The sequence below is a fragment of the Archocentrus centrarchus genome, chromosome 21 (genome assembly GCF_007364275.1).
Source record: "Archocentrus centrarchus isolate MPI-CPG fArcCen1 chromosome 21, fArcCen1, whole genome shotgun sequence".
NCBI classification, from domain to species: domain Eukaryota; kingdom Metazoa; phylum Chordata; class Actinopteri; order Cichliformes; family Cichlidae; genus Archocentrus; species Archocentrus centrarchus.
The window spans coordinates 4,213,649-4,234,381 of record NC_044366.1 but is presented as its reverse complement, the minus strand read 5'-3'; the positions used below and the strand labels follow the sequence as shown (position 1 = coordinate 4,234,381).

General features: G+C 42.6%; 2 protein-coding genes across 6 annotated transcripts; one reads left to right on the top strand and one right to left on the bottom strand.

Annotated features, from left to right (window-relative positions):
• Window positions 1-5,992: 5,992 nt before the first annotated feature.
• On the bottom strand, window positions 5,993-13,578 carry ftcdnl1 (formiminotransferase cyclodeaminase N-terminal like 1). 3 transcript variants are annotated; one of them, XM_030758429.1, is made up of 6 exons: window positions 13,464-13,578; window positions 11,806-11,981; window positions 11,457-11,552; window positions 11,003-11,158; window positions 7,958-8,173; window positions 5,993-7,097 (listed from the first exon to the last, which is right to left on the bottom strand). In XM_030758429.1, exons 2-6 carry the CDS (start codon window positions 11,918-11,920, stop codon window positions 6,661-6,663), a joined length of 1,020 nt encoding a protein of 339 aa, XP_030614289.1. In that variant the 5' UTR covers window positions 11,921-11,981; window positions 13,464-13,578; the 3' UTR covers window positions 5,993-6,660. The 3 variants fall into 3 exon arrangements, with proteins under 3 accessions (XP_030614289.1, XP_030614291.1, XP_030614290.1); XM_030758431.1 differs by having other exon boundaries at window positions 7,985-8,173; XM_030758430.1 differs by having other exon boundaries at window positions 13,475-13,562.
• On the top strand, window positions 13,377-20,035 carry c21h2orf69 (chromosome 21 C2orf69 homolog). Of its 3 annotated transcripts, none has more exons than XM_030758433.1 (4): window positions 13,377-13,499; window positions 14,296-14,561; window positions 15,927-16,165; window positions 16,595-20,035. In XM_030758433.1, exons 2-4 carry the CDS (start codon window positions 14,301-14,303, stop codon window positions 17,058-17,060), a joined length of 966 nt encoding a protein of 321 aa, XP_030614293.1. In that variant the 5' UTR covers window positions 13,377-13,499; window positions 14,296-14,300; the 3' UTR covers window positions 17,061-20,035. The 3 variants fall into 3 exon arrangements, with proteins under 3 accessions (XP_030614293.1, XP_030614294.1, XP_030614292.1); XM_030758434.1 differs by lacking the exon at window positions 13,377-13,499 and adding an exon at window positions 13,992-14,160; XM_030758432.1 differs by lacking the exon at window positions 13,377-13,499 and having other exon boundaries at window positions 13,992-14,561.
• Window positions 20,036-20,733: the final 698 nt, after the last annotated feature.

Genomic DNA, 20,733 nt, shown 5'->3' with positions numbered 1-20,733 from the left:
CTGCAGCTCCTTCAGGTGCAGCGAATTCCACTGAGACTCAGACGGCAGCAAATCCATGAGGTTCTCACATCCACGCTCGACGACGGCTCTCTGCTGCTGTACGAGAATATAACTGCATCAAGCATCAGTGAAAGACTGCCTCCTCCTCTTTCTCCTCCTCCTCTCCCTGCCCCTGCCTCTGCCTAATTCACTGCTTTATCGCTCTATTTCTGTCTTTCTCTGATGCTCGCACAAATTTCCACTCCACTGCTCCGTCTTCCTCTCTCTCCCGCTCTTCCTCTCTAATTCTCAGCTGTGTCTCAGCGCTCTGCTCAGCCTGTGCCCAGAGGATGTTGAACATGTGTTCAGGGTGGGGGTTGGGGGACTGCTGACTTCATAGGTGGCACTCTTACTTCTCCCACTGATAGGTTAGGCAGGACGGCACCCTGTTTCAAGATAAAAATCAGCCGGGCCTCTTTGTAAATGTTCTTATTTTTGAAGCAAACACTTGTTTAGATGAGATTAAGCATCAGGCTGAAGGAAATCTGTGTGTTAAGGGGCAGGGAAGGATGGCTCTGCAGGAATGAGATGAGGGGAGGGAAGCCAAACCCTGAGAGTGTTTTTATTCCTGCCTCTCTATAGACAGACAAGAGCCACGTTACTCCATGTTATAGAAAAGGAGCAGAGGGGAAAGGGAAGATGTGGGAGGCAGAATAAAAAAGGACAAACAGTGGAAAGAGGGAGGGGGAGAAAGAGAGCTTTGGAATATTTATAGACGACTGAAGCAAAGAAATAAGCTCTATTTCTGTGCTGTGACACTCGGTCGCATCTCGGATGATACACTGTCAGGCTAAGTCAAATCAAAGGCATCCTGTGGTGCCTCTGCAGCAGCGAGCAAAGAGAAGCGCGTCTTTATTTCAAGCAGATTACACATTTCGTTCAGGCCTCGGTGGCAAAGTGTCTCCGATTCAGTGATCTGCAAGAGGAAGAGCACTTAATCAAGGAAATGATGGCCTTGTGACAATCATGAGAGCCGTTAGACCGAGTCACAAATGAGGTTAATGTGGGAGGAGGTGTGTGTGTGTGTGTGTGTGCACAAATATGAAATCCAAATAAAAATCCTTTCTCTGTTAGCTGAGGAGGAATGAGTCAAAATGGATTCAATTTTCCAGACACGTCACTCCAACTGCAAATTTCAAAACGTACGTTCATGCGTCTGCGTGTGTGGAGAACAGGATACCTCTGGGCTTATGCTGTGACCTAGATAAGGCCTTGATGCTCCCAAGCCTGGCAGGATGAGTGTATCCGAGTGTGTGTGTGTGTGTGTGTGTGTGTGTGTGTGTGCGTGTGGCATCCCATAGAGTAAATGCATGTGCATCTAAATGCAGGAGAGAGAGAGAGAGATGAAATGAAGCTGCACGGCTGCGACGCTCGTGTGACTAAGAGCCTCAGCTGGATGACATACAAAGAGGAGAGTGTTCACACAGTAAGAGAGCTAATCCAAACACACACAGATAAAAAACTGCACATCTTCAGCCTCACACTGCAACCTTACATTACGTCAAATGCAGAATAACTGCAAAATTGCACAACATAATGAAAGCATAGTAAATGCAGACACACTCCCTGCAAGACTTGGGGAATCACCCCACAGCCGTTTGGGCGTAAAGCTTAACAGCTTAGCACCCACTATGGATGTAGATTAGATTGTTACGGGCTCTTAAATTTCTCTTCCATATTGCATAAAATTAAACACTTCCATATAGTCCAGATTAATATAAAGTAATGACTCAAATCCATACGCCCTTACTGTGCAGCTATTTGGTGCATTACGTGGCCTTATGTAAAAATGAGAGGAATCATCTCGCCCCAGTTAATTCTTGACCTGTCCTCTGGCCAAATTTGTCATTAAAGGGTTAATCCTGTGCAGCGGGAGCTCTGAAAAATTTAAAGAAAGCCCAGAAAACTCAGCCTTTAAACGGGCAGCGGGATAAAAATAGCTGTTTCTCACACAGATGGCGACTCTCCCACAGAGTCACGCATGGTGGAAAAAAAAATGATGGGAAAAGACTCATCAGCAGAGACTCGTCAGTAAACACAAGCATCCAATTTGCTCCAAACAGGAAATGACACACATGCATATGGAGAGTGCTGGCTCTGAGTCCACTCTGGAGGACGACGCGCTGAAATGTACCGTTTTACTCTTCACTGGGTTCAGAAGAAACTCCGATTAATAGCTCCCAAAGCTTTTTGTGTGTGTGTGTGTGTGTGTGTGTGTGTGTGTGTGTGTGTGTGACATCAGGAAGGCATTCAGAAACTGGCTTTAATTCATCGGTTAATGTAATACCTCTGTCAGACCCCTTGCATTAACGCTGACAGTCTGCACTCCAATCATGTATTGATTGGTTGATTTAAGAATCCACTGTGTTCGTTCACAGAGGCAAAATTACAAAAACGCATGGACCTGCGTAACTGTCTCTTCCTCTTCTTCTTTCGGCTGCTCCCTTTAGGGGTCACCACAGTATCCCCAGCATCCTCTTCTGTTACACCAGCCCTCCATGAACCTTCTCTGAGGTCTTCCTCTTTTCCTCCTGCCCGGCAGCTCCACCTTCAACATCCTTTGTCTGGTATAGCCACGATCCCTCCTCTACACATGTCCAAACCATCTCAGCCTGAGCGGTTCCTCTGACGTCCATCATGCTCACTCCCAATGAAGATCTGAGCATCTTCAGCTCTTGCACCTCCAGCTCGGCCTCCTCCTCTTTCCACTTACTAAATCAGCAAACAGACGAATTAATCTTACAAAGTGATGGTCTGCTAATAAGCTAATTTTGTGTGCAATTATTTGTTTGCTTTTTAACATTATATATTTATTGTTTTCAACAAGTTATTGTCAACAGTGCAGCAGTGACAACAAGACAGTCTTCCGTATATGTATCAGAGTCAGTTAAGACCAGTCAGCATAAATGGACGTTCACAGTGCTAGGACCTCCTTCCTCCTCTTCATCCACAGATGAGTCCATACAACAATAACAGCAGTGATCGGATCCCAGACTCCAACTGCACAACTGTCAGTATTATTACAGAAAAGATAAACAGTCCAGAAAAGACAAAAACAAATCAAAAAACAAAACGGTAACACCCCAACCAATCAAGAATCAGAGAGAGAGTAAAAGTAAATAATAAATTGCAAGAAAAATTAAAAAAAAAAAAAAAAAAAAGGAGGGAAAGAGAAATTCAGCTCCACAACAGTCTCTTAGAAGTGTGCGTGTATCCAGGTATGATATGCAAAATTACATGTGGAACAACAGGTAGGTCAAGCTCCAACAATCAGGCAGTGATAGGATGGGGCCACCAAATTAAAGTAAGACAGCCACTTCTTGTGACTCACATGAGCGGAACTGCTCATATGTTCAAGGAATGGCCCCCAAATCCTAACAAATCTGGAAACATTGTTTCTGAGAGTGTAGCGTAATTTTTCAAGGTGTAAGCAGGAAACCATATTATTCGTCTGCACCTGTCACAGACACCTGAAAGATTCGGGAATATTTTACTAAACCGTGCTTTAGAATAGTACAGGTGATGTACCACTTTAAACTGGATTAGCTGCAGCCTAGCATTAATGGAGCAGTCTTTTATTCCTATCAGAATACGATCCCAGAAACCCCCACTTTAAATATCTTTGGCCCATGCATCTCTGATATGAAGAAATGATGTAGTTACAGAGAAAACATTCACAAACTGTGAAACAAGATGTTTGGAAGTGGGAGGTTTAATAAGGAGATCATAGAAAATATGTTGCATTGGAAGCTGATTTGAACCCGAGCTAAGCTGGTTTGCAAAGCTCCTAACCTGCAGATAACGAAAAAAATGATTTGGGGTCAAATTTGTTTTCTTTTTAAAGATGAAACATAAATCAATAAAGCAGAGTTTGATTCTATAGTGGGTTTGTATGTGTATCTTACACAAATCCTATGTCAGTGGTTTTTCAAGGCACGCCAAAGGGCGAGGCTAAATGTTAATGCACATCTGTACCGATATCTGCACAATGTAGCCTCTGTGTCAGGGGTGTCAAACATGCGGCTCATGGGCCTGACAGAGGGTCAAATCCAGCCTACAGGATGACCTAGTGAAAATGAGCTCCACCACAGCTGTTAGTCAAGTCTCAACGTTTACTAAAGCCAAAAATAATTACTTGTTAATTTAATCTTTTTCTGTTTTGTTTCTCTGTTTCAATTCAAAGTCTGTATTTGTGGTTATTTTATCACTAGTATTTAAATTCAGTAGTCTCTAACTCCAGAATAGAACCACTACTCCTCCACACTGAAAAGAAGCCAGCTGAGTTGGTTCAGTCCTTTGATTAGGACGGCTGTAGGTTCCAGGCACGTCCAACTGGGAGAAGGTCCAGGGTCACGCTGGAGAGACATAATCTCTCCAGCGTGACCCTGGACACCTCGTTATCCTCTGAGAAAAGCTAGAGGAGATGGCTGAGAAGAGGGAGGTCTGTACATCTCTGCTTAGATTCCTGACCTGGACCCGGATACGTGAGAGAGGATGGACGGATGGACATTAGCCATTGCTGATGTGCAGACATTGCCACTGGTTGGTCTTATATCTATTTAGCATACACTTTCTAATTGAATTACTCTAAACTGAGACTACTCTGTTAGATTAATAGGATCATGTTTAAATGCTTTAATCAATCTAGCTATTTACTGTTTATAAGGTTACAAATTATCTTCTTATGGCCTCTGACAGTGGACTCATCTCTGTGCTTGTCCTGTTACACCTCAGTGCAGCGTTTGATTCTGTTGACCATAATATTTTATTAGAGCATACTATAGGTATTAAAGGTACTGCACTGCAGTGGTTTGAATCATATTTATCTAATTGACTCCAATTTGTTCATGTAAATGGGGAGTCTTCTTCACACACTAAGGTCATTTATGGAGTTCCACAGGGTTCTGTGCTAGGACCAATTTTATTTACATTATACACGCTTCCCTTAGGCAGTATTATTAAAAAGCACTGCATAAATTTTCATTGTTATGCAGATGATACTGAGCTTTATCTATCAATGAAGCCAGATGAAACACATCAATTAGTTAAACTGCAGGAATGCCTTAAAGACTTAAAGGCCTGTATGACCTCGAATTTGTGGGGCTTATACTCGGCCCCACAAAACTTAGAAACATGCTGTCTAACCAGATACTTACTCTGGATGGCTTTACCTTGGATTCCAGTAACATTGTGAGAAATCTTGGAGTCATTTTTGAGTAGGATATGTCCTTCAATGCACATTAAATATGTAGGACCGCTTTTTTGCATTTGTGCAATATTTCTAAAATTAGAAACATCCTTTCTCAGAGTGATGCTGAAAAGCTAATTCATGCATTTATTACTTCTAGCCTGGACTATTGTAATTCATTATTATCAGGCTGTTCTAAACGCTCCCTGAAAAGCCTTCAGCTGATCCAAAATGCTGCAGTGAGAGTACTGATGGGCACTAGAAAAAGAGAGCATGTTTCTACTTCTTCGCACATACAAGGTGTTAAATAATCAGGTCCCATCTTATCTTAAAGACCTCATAGTACTGTATCACCCCAATAATGTTACCTGCAATATTTTGCCTCATTTGTGATGCATAATCGCAGCAGACCTGTGAGGTGCTACCCTTACCTGACAGGCTGGAGCATCTTTGGCTTTGCAGCTAACCTGTTTTTGACATTCTGCTACTTCTGTGTCAAACTGACCTCACTGAATGGAAGACTCCATATTGTCTTATTCTGTTTCCATGTAATCTGTCACATATAGCACATATTAATGTATGAGTCTTTTATCACACACTGTCTTCATGGCATTCTTTGACCATGCCAGACAGAGAACTTGTCTCTATAAATATTCTAGGCTTACAATCTCTCTGAGTCAAAAGGAATGCAGACTGCTGCAAAGGAAAATAAAACTCACAAAGACAACCTGGGTATGTGCACCTCAGTTTATTTCAGATTTCCACAACACCTCAGGTGCCAGACACATTCTATCAGTCGGCCGTCAGAAGTTTAATATCTGTATTTGTTGTTTAATGGTTGCTGGGAAACAGCATCCAGGTGCATTACCGCCTACTGATGGTAGTAGGGTGTTACATACTACTAAGCATCAGTAAAAGCTATTAAAAATAAATGTTTTAAGACAAGAAATAGCCAAAGGAAACTTGTTTTTTTAAATCGACTATTTTGAATATTTAGATTTCTGATCAACTTCCTGCTTTGTTCACTACTTTAATGAGTAAAAAAAACTGGCATTATGATATATTCACAGCATTTTAGCGCAGGTGTTTGTGGATGTTTTCATCATTACTCCATTTTAATGTGCCAATTCAGTTGATAATATGGTTCAGTGTATTGATAATGTGTCACAGGAGCAAGAGGAATATGATGAATTGTTTGTCCTACCCTTCTTTACATGGAGTAACAGAGAGGTTACTCCAGTTTTGTTTTCATGTGTGAAACTGAAGACTTTACTCAAACATCACTTCAAATAGAAAAACTATTGACACGTAAACACTGCTGTAAACACTGCTGTAAACTGTATTTGTGTAGCAGTGGAGCATAAAGAACCTGAAGGCTCAATAACAGTCAGTTCTCATGGTAACAGAGGTGAAACCTCCTCTGGTTTTTGTTTTCACATGCGGATCCTGCGCTGCTCTTTCCAGAACTCGGCAATCCCCTGAGACAGAGCAAACTCTGCTAGGCCCCTGCACTCACGGGGGGTGAACCCCACCAAGGCGGTGCCCTTCGTGCTGACCCCGTGTCTTCCTGCAAACTCAGCGACCCTTGCCGTGATGAGAGAAGCCGGAGCGTGACAGAACGACTCGCCGCTGATGCTGAAAGATGGCCACTGTTCACCTACAATCAGGTGATCCGGTGGGTTCCCCTTCACGCTTTCCACATTACAAGCGATTTCCACAGCGCCCTCGTGTGGTAGGGCCAGCACCTGCACTCCAGGTAGGCCTCCTGGGGTTGACTCCCTGATGCATTTGGCAATGCTGCGACCCAAAGAGATGTCCTGGGTGTCAATGGTGACGTTGCAGTTCATGACGTAGGGACCGGCCCCGACACCTGCCAGAAATCAGACGAATCAGAACTAAATGAGCTCCTTTAATCAATATCGACAGTCCTCATCCTGCCAATCATTAATACTCCCAATCACTGTACTGGAAGGTGAACAGGAATGGAGCTCCTGTGCTCCACATCACCAGATCAGAAAGAGCACTGCTTAGTCTCACATACTGACATTCTCTCTCAGTAGAAGCAGCATAATCATGTTAAATGCACAAAAAAGGAGATCTCCACTGTGCAGCTGTTACTACCTTGATGTAAGTACTGTAAGCTCTGCAGCATTTAGACGTGACTGCATTATCCACTCTCAGATTTGGTCACCTGTGGTCTCAGGTGGGCCAAGACTAGTCTCTCCAGTGCCGTCATCACATGTGGTGTGAGACCAACTGGTTGATAGTCCTTTTGCTCAGACGGTGATGACTTATTTGGTGCAGGAACCTCACAGGATGTTCTCCACTGCACTGAGATCTGGATCGCCCCTCCTGTTAGCTTCAGCTAAACTTGACTAGGCACAGTCCCTGTAGTTTTTCTACTAAATTATTTTTGTTCTTCGCAAATACCACAGTGCTTATTATAGAGAGTAAATGTTGCACTATTGGATCACAACTTTAAAGGCAACAACAGGCTGTGAGCGTCTGACGTTCGACACCTTTTACTTTGACTCAGAATGTGCTAATAGGCCCACCGGTCTGACTCTTTTAATGTGAGAACACGTCCACATTTTTTTAGCTGCCTGAACTGTTCAGCTTTTTCCATTCAAAGGTCAGAACAGAGGAGGGACACAGCCTGTGGTCAGACCAGCAAACAAACACAGACACAAAGTCACCTGCATTGTATAATCACACCAAAGAGACACTAACCTTCGTTATCTGCTACCTTTGGCTCACCTGTGAGGCCGAATCGTGTCTGTGGCTGAGGCCCCACGTCGGCCCTGATTGCCTGCAGGTCCAGCTTCTTCCTGAACCATCCCATCTCCTTCCTCCTGTGCGCCAACCCACGCTGTAAGGGGGAGTCCGCCCAGCCGAACAGGAAGGCGCTGGTGCCCCGGACCCTCTCTGTAAGTCCCCGAGCCACAGCTGAGCCCGAGCAAGAGCACAGACACGTTACAGCTGACCGGCAAATGGAGCACATGTTGTCACATGCACACAAATTCAGAAACACGAGGGCAGAAAGAACGTGACGGGCCGAAACACACCTGCAGGGATGCAATTCAGACGGATGGAAAATATGGACACATGGGCCGCTTGTTACATGCATGCATGAATATAGTGCTTGTTAGCGAGTTTGCCAATTACCATTTTGCAGTCACACCACACAGATTAGCATGCAGAGTGCAGGCATGACGGCAAAGTGTCGAGTTATTGCTCATTATCAGAAAGACACATGGTTACCAAGTCAGCCGGGAAACTGTGAAAGTAATCAACAGCACAAGAAATGAAAAAGGACGTCGCATCATCAGCTACAAGCAGGTGATGAGCTCATTACTGAACATATCCTGAAGAATAATTCAGGGAAATATAAGGAAAAGTGTGAATAACATAAATATTTCTGTGAACACACACTGGAAGTTTCTTTTGAGTCAGGAGTGATATCTGTCCACAGCAGGAAAGGAACTAAAAATAAATCAGGAACACTGACAGCCAGTGAGGATCTAAAATATGATTTCCAACCAGGGGGGCTTATACAGCAGCTCGGGGGTATGTGGGAAGATTAGTTCAACTAATCTGAAAAAAATAGATTTCACAATTTATTTAAAGAAATGAGTTAGAAGTAGTAACAGATACAAATAAATGCATAAATGATTTTAATAGATAAATAATGATTATAAAGGTGAGGAAAATGTTGAAATAGCCTGATAATTATAATAAAAACAATTTTATCTGTAATATGTTAACAGTTCATGATGGGGACAAAAATGGAAAAGTTTCTATACTATAAACAAATAAAATTTTAGACAAACAGACTACGATAACTGCTGAAAGGCGACGGCACAGAAATACAAACACACAAATGATTATATTAGCCAAATAGCTAGCTAAATGTAGAAAAATAAAAAATGTTAGGTTGCAGTTTTCAGCCACAGTGTGTTGTATATAATTGTATATAGATTTTTTAAAAATGATAAGTCTGAAATATTTAAGTAAATACGTAGCACAGATTAACTGCTGAAGTAATAACAGTGTGGTTACGAGATTAGCAGCTGAATGTGTGAGCCTAAAATGTGTATAAACAAATAAAACTTAGCTAAACATGACGGATAAATGAATCAAACTGCTAAAAATTCTTAATATAAAGTTTTAAATAATTAGCTGAAGATATACCCAGCTAGCAGCTGAAATTATTAGCTACATATTTAATTTAATGCTCATAAAAAGTTGGAAATAATTAGCTAGAAAAATGTTTGGCAGCTGAAACAATTAGCTACAAGTATTTATTCATCGTTAGCCAACGATATAGATGGGTGGATACAATTTATAGATAAATATAATGGGTAGATAATTTAAGCGTTTAGTTAAAATTATTAATAACAATTAATAAAAATAAATTAATTATTAGCTGGAAGTATGGCTAGCAGTTGAAATTGTAAAAGTATTAGCTAAAAGTATGACTAGCAGTAGAAATTTTTCAGTAAAATAACAGATAAAGGGTTCATTAGACCAGAGGTCCCCAACCCCTGGGCAGCAGACCAGTTCCGGTCCGTGGGTCATTTGGTACCGGGCCGCACTTAAAGAATTAGTAACTTACATTGTTTCCGTTTTACTCAATATCTGAGGCTGAACGATGTTTTATTTTGAAAAATGGGTGGATTCTCTCTTACATCTGTCTATGACTCCCTCTTGATGTGTCAAGATGCTTGTCTCAGTCACGTGATACGTAACTGCTAAAGTTAATCCCACAAGCTTCACTGGTTCCCGTGCCTGTCTAACGAAATAGGTTGGTTGACCTACATAACAAGCTAGCAAAAATGAGTTGCAGAGAAACAAGCTCAGGGCTCACTCTGACTCAGCGTTATGGTGAGTTGTATTTTTCATGCGCTTTATACAGTAAAAAGTCGAAGTCGCACAAATCGGATGTTCATTCTAGTCGGACGGTTTCTGCAGGTCCAGATTTTTCCTAATGTTAATTCCAATAAAATCAACACCTAAATCTGATCGTACAAGTGGGATATTCGCCTACCTCGGATGAAAATTCTGGTCCCATTGTAATACATTTCCAATTAAATGTGATCCAGAAGCCGGATGAGTTTAGCGCTAAAGCCCTCCTCAGCTCCCGTCCGCCCACTTCCATGCATCGACTGGTTCATGCACAACTACCCACACTAACAACACCTGGAGATCGCTTTAGTGTCTATATCAGTTCATTTCACTGGAGACAATCATGGCAAGTGCAGGAGGCGAGCGTAAGCTACAAACTCACACTTACGAGCAAAAATATGAGATTATAAAATTTGCGGAAGTAAATCCACCTGCAGTTAAATTCAATATTAGAACCCAAATTCTGTCTGATACTTTGAACACTTATGATGGATTTTTTACAAGTCGGGTGAAATTCCTTGGGTCATTTGAATCCGACTGAGGCGATTTCTACTGTATTTGTTTTTGCGCTGTACCTTATTTTGAAGGCATGTTTAAATGTTACCATGGCGACCAGAGAGGATGTTATTCTTGTTGTGACACGATGTTACACTTTTGATTATGGTCGCATCATTTATTTTGATGTATTTATCTGCCATGCCTGAAAGGAAATATTGTCTAACACTAAACCGGTCTGTGGCTCAGAAAAGGTTGGCGACCACTGCGTTAGACAATAATGAGCTTTTAAATAGAAAAAATAAAAGTGGTGGATCAACGGTTGAAATGATGGGGGGGGGGGTGTGCTTTCGGGGAACACTGTGAAACACACACCGAGCGCCTCTTTGGTACAGTCTTCTGCTCCCACTTCTTCCCCCAGTGGGTAGATGGGTATGAGGTCAACAGCGCCCATGCACGGATGGACTCCCGTATGAGCTCGCATGTCAATCAACCCGCACGCCTGCTCACAGGCAGACAGGATCGCCTCACCTGAAAAACATCAAAAACAGCATCAAACTCACTGCAGGGCCCACGGGCAGGAGGCAGAGCTGGAAACTTTGCCAGCTTTCATTGTTAGAGGGTCGTGTTTTGGACAAGGATTCACGGAGATAAACTTTTCTCTGTGATCCTTGCTGGAAAACGGTTCTCGCTGGTTTTCTGTGTGTTTAAATCCCTCACAAAGCTTATTAAAGGATTGGAAAACCGCAGCTGATTCATTCATCCCTTTCCCGGGAGCAGGAGAGTGAATATGGAAAACGTTACAAGACAGAAGACAAAGAGGACTTACTGATGGAGTCGATGCTGGCCACAATAGTGATGACAGAGCGGTTGTAGTCGTGATCATTAAAGATGTTCAGCACCGTGGTCCCCTCCCGCCTCACACCTGTTGCACAATAAAGACAACACGTTTTAGTGAATGTCTGATTTCAGGTTATGTTGTACAGGTTTACGGTGACGGGGATAAGGTGGTTACATCTGGTACCAACATAGATGACCTGACTGTGTGCAGTCCAGTGATTTTGCAGCTCTGAGTTGGGCAGATATGGTAGTTTAGCCTTCAAGCTCATGTTGCCACTGTACAGCAAACTGTCAAATGTAGCTTAAAGAACAGATGGTAGTTGATACACTGAGCTCACCTTCCGTGTTGTACAAAGCCGCCTTGGCCACCGTCTCCACCAGCTCCTTGCTGCGAGCCTCAGAAACGTTGAGGAGACACGCTGCCAGTCGTCTGCCCACAGAACTCGAGGCCATGTTTCATCGGGTCCGAAACAATCGCCGCAAGCAGAACCGGGAAGGTGGAAATGCAGCCACGCTTTAGATGGAAATTTGAATTTGTAAACAGTAAAATACAATCCATGTGAAGTCATTTTCCAATTGTGCTGTCATGAACTTTAACCTTTTACATGCTAACTGAGGCCTGTACAGTCTGAAATGGAGTCCTGGGAGGACTGTTAACACACACCTGAATGCACCATCAAAACTTTTATAGAGGTGCTCATACTTCATGATCCATTAATTAAGTACATTTGATTGGCTGCTACTTGCCTTCTTCTCCTACCTTCCCTCCTCCTGTGGAAGCAGTAAGGGTGTATTTAGTTTTTCACACACTGCTTCTGCATTTTCGCTCAGTTTTTGTTAAATAAATAATGAAACTGTAATATTTCAGCTGGTGTTTTTCATCTCAGGTTGTACTTAACTCATCTTAAGATCTGCTAAGGACCAGATTATTATTTTTTTTTTAAATATCTGGTGCTCTTTCTTTTTCAGAGTCCAGTACTGAGCAAAGAAATATAAAGTATGGATGTAGCCCCTGTGACACCACCTGCTGTTTAGCGAAGTCTCAAGTTTTTAATCTGAGAAAAAAAGGGATACTGGATTTTTTTTTTTTTTTTTTTTTTTTTTACAATTTAGTCCCCAGAATATCTGAAAATAGGGTCGATCTTTAAAAATACCACAGTTTTCCATTAAAGGTACTTTTTGTAATTACCCTGTTCAGAATATAACTTAAAAGTTTACCACTAGATGGCAGCATGTTACCTGTTTGGCTAAATAAAGGTACAGTGACATGCACCATTTTATGGTACAAATACTATGTTCAGCGATTTACCAAAAACTAAATATGGCTGCATTATTTAAATGTAAAATGTGCCATTATCCCAACATCATGAGCATCAAAGGACAAATTGCCATTTTTTTCCCATGTTTTTTGCTGTTGCACCTACAGCTTTGAGCTCATTACTGTGAGAACTTGGGGGAATAATGTTATTATTTTGGATATTTGGTGACAGTTTGGTCCCGCTGCAGACAGTTCATAGAACTGCATCTTCCCCTCAGCAAAAAAAAAAAAAAAAAATAGAGCAATAAAATAATATTTTTATCTTTTAATTTAATTGTAATTGTTGCATGGAGACCCAAGCAGTCCCAGAATAAGCACAAAGGTTATGAAAAGTTCTTCAGTAGATAAAAGCTGGTGCAGTCTGTGTTTAAGAGCATAGGTTACTATTCAGCAGATGAATGGAGCTCTTCTTATACACAGACTGAAGCTAACAGATTCATTTAAGTGGGTAATTATCAGTTTATAAAACAATTCAGTGCAGTTTATAGGAATTATTAAGCTGAGTAGTTGTGCAATGGTTTATCCATTATGTTTGCACAGGTACGTCCAAAGTCCAGCCTGCTGTAAATTTAGTCATGCAAACAAGTCAGTGGTACATGTGAACGCTCTTTAAGGGTGCGCATCCTTTATATGGGGAAAATAAGCACAATAAACAGATTTCTGCGCAAAATAACTCACTTTGCACTCACTTTAGCGCAACCGCCAGGAACCCACGTAAGTCTGGATCCACGGAAATGTAAACACGTTTATTTTAGTGTGTTCAGCTAAAGTTTGGAGGCTCAGTGCAAGATGGTTCCCCCCAATGCCGATCATGGACACTGTGGGATTTATTTATTTATGTTTATAGACCTCGTATGTATTTTAAAAATAAAAAAGATCTGTAGTGTTCGTGTATTTAACGAACGCGCTTTTATTTACATATTATTTTCAGAAACTAATCAAATTGCAAAAAATTATGAGATTGAGGAAATTTTCAAATTGATGGTGAATAGTGGGAGTTTCAGTTTTTGGTTTACCTGAAAAATCTCCACTGTTCACACCGACAACAGTTTGCGTTTTGTCATGAACTAAGTACTTTACGCGATACTTTTGTATGTTTTTCTCTTGGCTTCACAGACCAAGTAGACGAAAACGGAAGTACAACACGGTGAATTATCTTTCTGACACAGCTCTCTGGAGAAAGCGGAACATGCGCAGTAGCGCGTACGTTATCGCCCACTGCAGAGGGTTGTTATTTGGTGCGTTTGGTTTTGATGAACAGCGCCTCTTCGTGGACAAAAACAGACTCTAAAACTGTCAGTGAAGTAAATCTTGTACGTTTATTCCGCAGGTGTCACAATGTGAGGCGGAGAGCGTTTGTAGACACCGTGTGTTTGTAAGTGTTTGCGTATAATAAGGCTGCGTGGCCCAGTTTGTGCACTAGCTGATGATAATGTGATGCTAGCTGACAGCAGCACCATGGAGCGAGTACGCGGATGAAGAAAAACGCCACCTCATTTTCTTATTTTAGAGTCCATGCTAGCCGCCCGAGCTGTAGTGTTGGGCCTGACTTTAACAACTGCGGCCAAAGCGATGACCACGACACCCTCCGAGCTCCGGGGGCTGCACGCCTCGGCCAGCCGTGATGCGCTGTCGGGAAGCCCGCTGCAGAGGCTGCCGGCGGTTCCCGGTAGCCTCCCCAACCAAGTGAACGACCTGCTGCTCCTGCGGCCTGACCCGGGGGGGCAGGAGAAGAGCAGCAACCGGCATGTGGTGTTTTTTCACGGGGATATTCAGGTGAGAGCGATGGAGGAGGTCTCAGGTGGACATGGCTGCCTTGTGTGAATGATGTTAATCACCTAATGAGATGACCGAGGCAGCTCTGTGTCACTGCCATGATTATTATTGTTTTTTTTAAGTCCCTTTTCACCATTTAACGGCATGATATGAGGAAGAAGTCTAAAGTATAGCATCAGGAGTGTCCTGTTGATCATACTGCATTACTGTGATTTTGCATAACATTAGTTTTATTCAGTTTAATCAGCACTTATCCAGTTCCACTAACACCGCGAACATTTCCTCATTCATTACCCTCTTTTGTCTGAGCGTTTTCTCTCTTTCACAGCTTGTAGTAGGAAAACACTTTACTCAAAGTAGAAAAGCACTATACACTATCCTGCCAAAAGTATTCACTCATCTGCCTTCACACACATATGAACCTGAGTAACATCCCATCCTTAATCTAGAGGGTTTAATATGATGTCGGCCCACCCTTTGCAGCTATAATAGCTTCAGCTCTTCTGGGAAGGCTTTCCACAAGGTTTAGGAGTGCTTATGGGAATTTTTGACCATTCTTCCAGAAGTGCATTTGTGAGGTCAGACACTGATGTTGGAGAGAAGGTGTTTTACAGATGGCTGCAGACACTCACTGTTATACCTCTCTCCTGACCTCCAAACAAACTGATAAAGATTTGAACCAAAAATGTAAAATTTGGATTCATCACTCCATCAGACCTGGTACCACTGATCTGACTTTCAGTCCAGTTCTTGTGTAATGTGGCATACCTCAGCCTTTTCTCTGTTTCCCTTCATTAACAATGGCTTCTTGACAGCCGCCCTGGAAAACCTTCAGAAAGCCTGGAGAACTGTTGCTCAAGACCTCTTTAAAAGTTACAAGCAAAATGTAATGAAATGTTGAGTCATTTAAGACTTTTGCACAGTACTGTATCTTTTTTTAACACTTTCATCACCGGTCGCTTTAAGTGCTTCAGTGCAGTTAAACACAGTTTAAGTCATTTGTTTCCTTCCTGTTCTCTTGTATTTTGAAACAGAACAGATCTGTTCTTATGTACGTATTTTTTTGGTTCATGCTGTCAAACAAAACGATTATAAAATATTGACTTTAACTCTGCTTCTCAACTACAGTGAAAACTGCTAACACACTCGAGCCGCTCCTCTGCTGAAATCTATAACTCCAATATCGTATGGTAAAATCTGTGTTGACATACATTAAAACTGACAGCTGTGCTGGATTTAAATGTAAATAACCACAGTTAGAAGCCACAGAGTGTGATTCAGCTGCACTGCTCCCATTCTGGGAACATGTGGGCCCCTTTGTGCTGTGAAAAGCAGCTGTAAACCTTCCCGTTTCCCTCTGTGCAGAACTTCCAGGAGGAGATGGCTCTGCAGCCTGAAGGGGCCCAGTGGCTTTCCTGGAGCCTGGAGCAGGTCGCCCTCATCCTGGGCCACCACTTCCCCGACAGACACGTGTGGGTGGTGAGAGCCTCGCGCATGTACCTGCACAAGTTCAGCTGCTACCAAAACTTCGTGGAGAGCAACATGTTCGGGGCGCCGGAGCACTCGCCGTACTCGGTCGACTACGGAGCGTTTCACCACCTCAGGTTTGGAGCTTGTTTTATTTTAGTGGTGAATTTTCTGCAATATTATTTAACCCTTACTCAGTCCAAATTTTAATCTGGCCTTTTTATCAGTTTAGAATAAAGTGACCCACCCAGGTGTAGCGCGTCTCCCCACAGCACCTGAAGCTAAGGTAGAGAGTCTCCAGATGGAGGCTGAAAACTTCTGTACAGTCAGGGCTTGAAATGCACATTTGCATGTCTTCAGGTTCATACCTTTGAAGATTTGATTGAATTGTGAGCAAAAGCCAAAATCCATCTGCCTTTAGACCATCCACGGTGTCTTTTCCTAATTTCATCACGGGGTCAAAGAAGGATGTGAAGGAGAATTCCAAAGGAAATAGGAAAATGCTGCTGTAAGCCTTCAGATGATGTTTTGTTTTCTCTGAGTCTGAGCGGCGTTTCTGACCACAGGGCGCTGCTGAGCCACGGCATGGAGCGAGCCAGCCTGCCAGACCCCCTCCAACCGGACAGCATCCCCTCAGGCTTCTCCCTGACCCTGGTGGGCTTCAGTAAAGGCTGCGTGGTCCTAAACCAAATGGTGTACGAGCTGCCCGGGGCCCGCGCCGACCCGCTGATGTCGCCCTTCATTAAGCGCATCTCTGATATGTTCTGGCTGGACGGGGGCCACCCGGGGGGCAGCGAGACCTGGGTGACAGACAAGCAGGTTCTGAAGGAGCTGGCCGCCAGCGGCGTGTCGATCCACGCCCACGTGACCCCTTACGAGGTGTGCGACCCGATGCGGGCCTGGGTAGGCCGCGAGTACAGACACTTCATTAAGACACTGGAGGAGTTTGGGGCGTGTCCAAGCAAGAAGCTGCACTTCAAGGACGAGCCGCCCTCCATCGAGAACCACTTCAGGGTCATCCTGGAGTTTTGAGCGCTTTACGTGACCTGTTAGATTACAGATTGTGTGTCTAATCGCTGGTCTTACCTCAAACCTTCAGATTTAAGGGCTCAGATGAGTCAGATGCTGGTTTGTTAAATGCACTTACCCTGAGGTAGGACGATCTTTCCTCTGCTCCCCTCATCTCCACTGTCTTCCTTTCAAAGTCCTTTAGGCTAAACAAAAGCTTTTCCATTTGCTCAGACTTCATGTTGCTGCTGATTAATATTTGGTTAATTTCTATAACTCGACTTGTTTGCCTGTTTAGCTGCAGCAGAAAAGCTTCTTACATTCTCTTTATACCTGCACTAGTGTTGAGCTACTTTTAGACCTGTGAATGTCTGAGCATCCTAACTCGCCTCCGGGCCCGGGCGTCGTCAGTGGGAATATCTGTCAATTGTGTTTTAGCTGTAATGAATTAATAAGCAGGCTTTTAAAAAGGGTTTGAGTTCGTTCCTTCAGTTTGATCCTGATGGTTGATATCCACCAATGACGAGTCAGAAAAAGGAAACAGTTTAAAGTTTCCTTTTTTTTTTTAAGGGGAGACACTGCAGGCAAACAGTTTGAACTGTTTTGCTTACAGAACATGTTTTCTTTAATCTTAATCAAGATTAATTATATTGTAACGAGTTATGTTGTAGATAAAGGATGGATGTAGCCACTGTGATATCACCTGTCGCTTTCTGACTGCACATTTTGAAGTCTCAGCGCTGCCACTTTGAGACCTTCCAGGACTTTTGCACATTTTCTTCCCGTTAGTCCCCGGTTACATATTCAACAAGCCTTTTTCTAATGAGCGTTTATAAAAATCAGTGCGTATTTTAATGAGAGAATCTCTCATTTGCATATTTAAACATACAAATTTGGAAAACTTAGAACACAAAGTATAATTCTCTTACTGTAAGCAGCCAGCAGGGGGAGTTTCTCGGGCTGTACTTGGATATTATTTCTTTTCTGTTTATTTTCATCACGCTTCAGTTCACTGCACTGTTGCTACATTTGTTTCTAAATTTAGAGCCTGTTCAGGCCTCCTTCAACACATTTATTTATCCCCCCCAAAACACGCACAAAGGTGTTGTCGTTCTCAGCTGTCTTCATCAGCTGATCGACACCAGGCCACAGTGAGATGGTTGTTCCATAGTAAAACATCTTCCAACTGTGATTCTTATTTATTTTTTTAATTAATTTATTTTTCAGAGAAAGAACCTGATTCAAAAAGCTCCAAAAGAGTGGAATTGTTTTTTTTCTCAGGCCTGTGTTGCTTGTTGGGAAGGTTTTCCAGTTACTCTTTGACCTGACCTTCCTCTCACTCACAGCCGTCATCATCGTGCTTCACTTTACTTTGTTGTTGACTTTGTCATGTGATTTTAGCCACATCCCTTTGGAGACGGTTGATCGGAAAAACCATCTGGCGAGAAATCTTTGGATGCCTTGCTAGAGCTGCTCTCTCTCAGCTCTGTAAAGAGTGTCAGACTGTCTTTGTTCGTTGTGCAGCCAGAATCAGATGTGAGCCATCGTCGTCCAGCAAATCCTCCAATATTTGATTATAGTAATATAATTAATCCCAAAGCTTCAAAAAGTGGTCTTCAGCGCAGCCTTGTAAGTTTCCCATTGATACTTTTTCTCGTGTTCGCCTGCAGTGTCTCTGTTTAAGTCGCTGTAAAACATTTTATTCCAGCACAGTCACTTCCAGGTCTGTTCACTACATATTTTGGAGCCTCTGATCACATGATCTTCATCAGTTCTGCTGAGGAAGATCATGGATTCATATGTCAGCTCTGTCATCACGTTTGAAAATCAACTTTTAAACTCAGTATTATTATAACGACTACCAAAATCTTTTTAACAACTTATTTCATGATAAATTTAATTTTTTTAAAAGTATAAAATTTACTTTTTTATGTTCTTGTGAAGGAAAAAAATGTGTAGCTACAGTTTTTTTTTCAGTAAAATGAGTTGCAGTAATAAGATGCAATCAGGTGCTTCAGTGTTTAAACGGACGGTTGGGCGTTTCTCCTCTGGATCGTACGGATATTTACGCCTGAATTGTTTTGGGGGTGAGTTGCAGAGATATTTGCCTTCTTTTGAATGTGTGTATTTTTTTGGAGTAAGTGGGTCATGATTCCTCCTCTGAGGTATTTGATGGTGCGTGAGGGCTCTCCACACCAGGCTACATGTCTGGTGTGGGCAGTGACTGAAAGAATGAGATCCAGGATATCGGTGGTGGAAATTAACTTCCTTTGTGGAACTCGGCTATTTGGGAGGAGTTAGAGTACAGCAGCTACTCCTCCTCATTTAAGGCATTGGTTGAGGTGGTGTGGGTGTCTGAGTAGTAGAGATTATGTCGGCTGGCCTGGGAGAGCCTCGTGTGCCACCAGAATAGCTGGAGGAGGTGGTGGAAGAGAGGGAGGTCTGGGTGTCTGTCCAGAGTTCTGCTCCTGCGACTTGGACCCAAACAATTGGTAGAAAATGTGAATCTGTGTGATTTGTGGAAACAGATGTTGCTGTTTGTTTGTTTTTTGTTACTTTTTGCACTGCAAGGTGAGTGCTATCTCGTTCATTTTAATTTTATTTATATGTATATATATATATATATATATATATATAATGAAGTGAAGGCAGACATCTTTACAGCTGATATCCATGAGCCCCTGTCCAGATACTTTTGTACCTGACTGTATTTCATGACACTAGCTGAAAAAAAACCACAGCCCTGCTTGTTGTGTGTCCATTAATGAAGTGGCTTCTTCCTGTAGGACTGCTGGTAGCTGGCAGCATGTACTGTATATCTATCTGTATGAGCTTAAATAGCATCGTTGCACTATGCTGATGGCCACAAGTCGTTTTGTTGAATGTAACTTCCGATGCATTCCATTGTGTTTACTACTCGCTGTACGCTGTGCAGTTTAAAAAGCCCGAGAGCCCAAAGGCAGAGTGAGTATGACCTTTTAATAAAGGAGATCTATTCAGCTCAGTTCTGTTTGGTTGTGTTCTTGGACTCTGCTGGAGGAGCTTTGCATGATACACAGGTAAAAATAATCCTTGTTTATCTCACATGCTGTCAAAATGTCGATGAGTGAATGAACTTTACATTTTTGACTACAGCTTTAGTGGACCCCAAATCTTCTGGATGGTCTCATGAGCACCCCCTAAGAAACAGACATCCTGAGAGTAATAATTAAGTATCAGTAAAGTATCTAAATATTAAAGTGCCACTGGGCCCAGCTGTAACAATTCTAGCTTTTATTATGTAACACCCTGGTCTGGGATTGGGAGGAGGTACAAATCCCTGGGAAAGTTGTTTCAGGAAGGGCATCCGGCTTAAACATCTGCCAGCTCAGACATGTCCACTGTAGCGACCCTGTGAACTGCGCTGCAACCAAATAGAAGTTTTTAAGGTAGGTACTTTGAGCTGCTCCCTTAATTGCAACCCTCCCATTTGTCCAGGGTCAGGATCAGGGTCCTGCTGATCTTACAGTTCTAGGCAGGTGTGAGGTGCAGGGGCATTCAGTCTTTCTTGGACTCAACCCAGGCTGACCTCGAATGACTTATCTACTTTGGATGTTTCAGTGGACATCTGGTTTATCCTCCTGACTTCCTTTTCAAGCAGTTAGCCAAGGGTGAGAGTCTTAGCTTGGCAGTTTCTAAGGCTTCAGCTCTGATAATT

Excerpts from the sequence above, each read along its gene's own strand:
- c21h2orf69 (XM_030758433.1), top strand. The coding sequence starts at position 14,301 with ATGCTAGCCGCCCGAGCTGTAGTGTTGGGCCTGACTTTAACAACTGCG. Across the intron at positions 14,562-15,926 it reads TTTTTCACGGGGATATTCAG|AACTTCCAGGAGGAGATGGC; the intron begins GTGAGAGCGATG and ends CCCTCTGTGCAG. Across the intron at positions 16,166-16,594 it reads GGAGCGTTTCACCACCTCAG|GGCGCTGCTGAGCCACGGCA; the intron begins GTTTGGAGCTTG and ends TTCTGACCACAG.
- ftcdnl1 (XM_030758429.1), bottom strand. The coding sequence starts at position 11,920 with ATGGCCTCGAGTTCTGTGGGCAGACGACTGGCAGCGTGTCTCCTCAAC. Across the intron at positions 8,174-11,002 it reads CTGTACCAAAGAGGCGCTCG|CTGTGGCTCGGGGACTTACA; the intron begins GTGTGTGTTTCA and ends GCTCGGGCTCAG. Across the intron at positions 7,098-7,957 it reads AAAGGTAGCAGATAACGAAG|GTGTCGGGGCCGGTCCCTAC; the intron begins GTTAGTGTCTCT and ends GATTTCTGGCAG.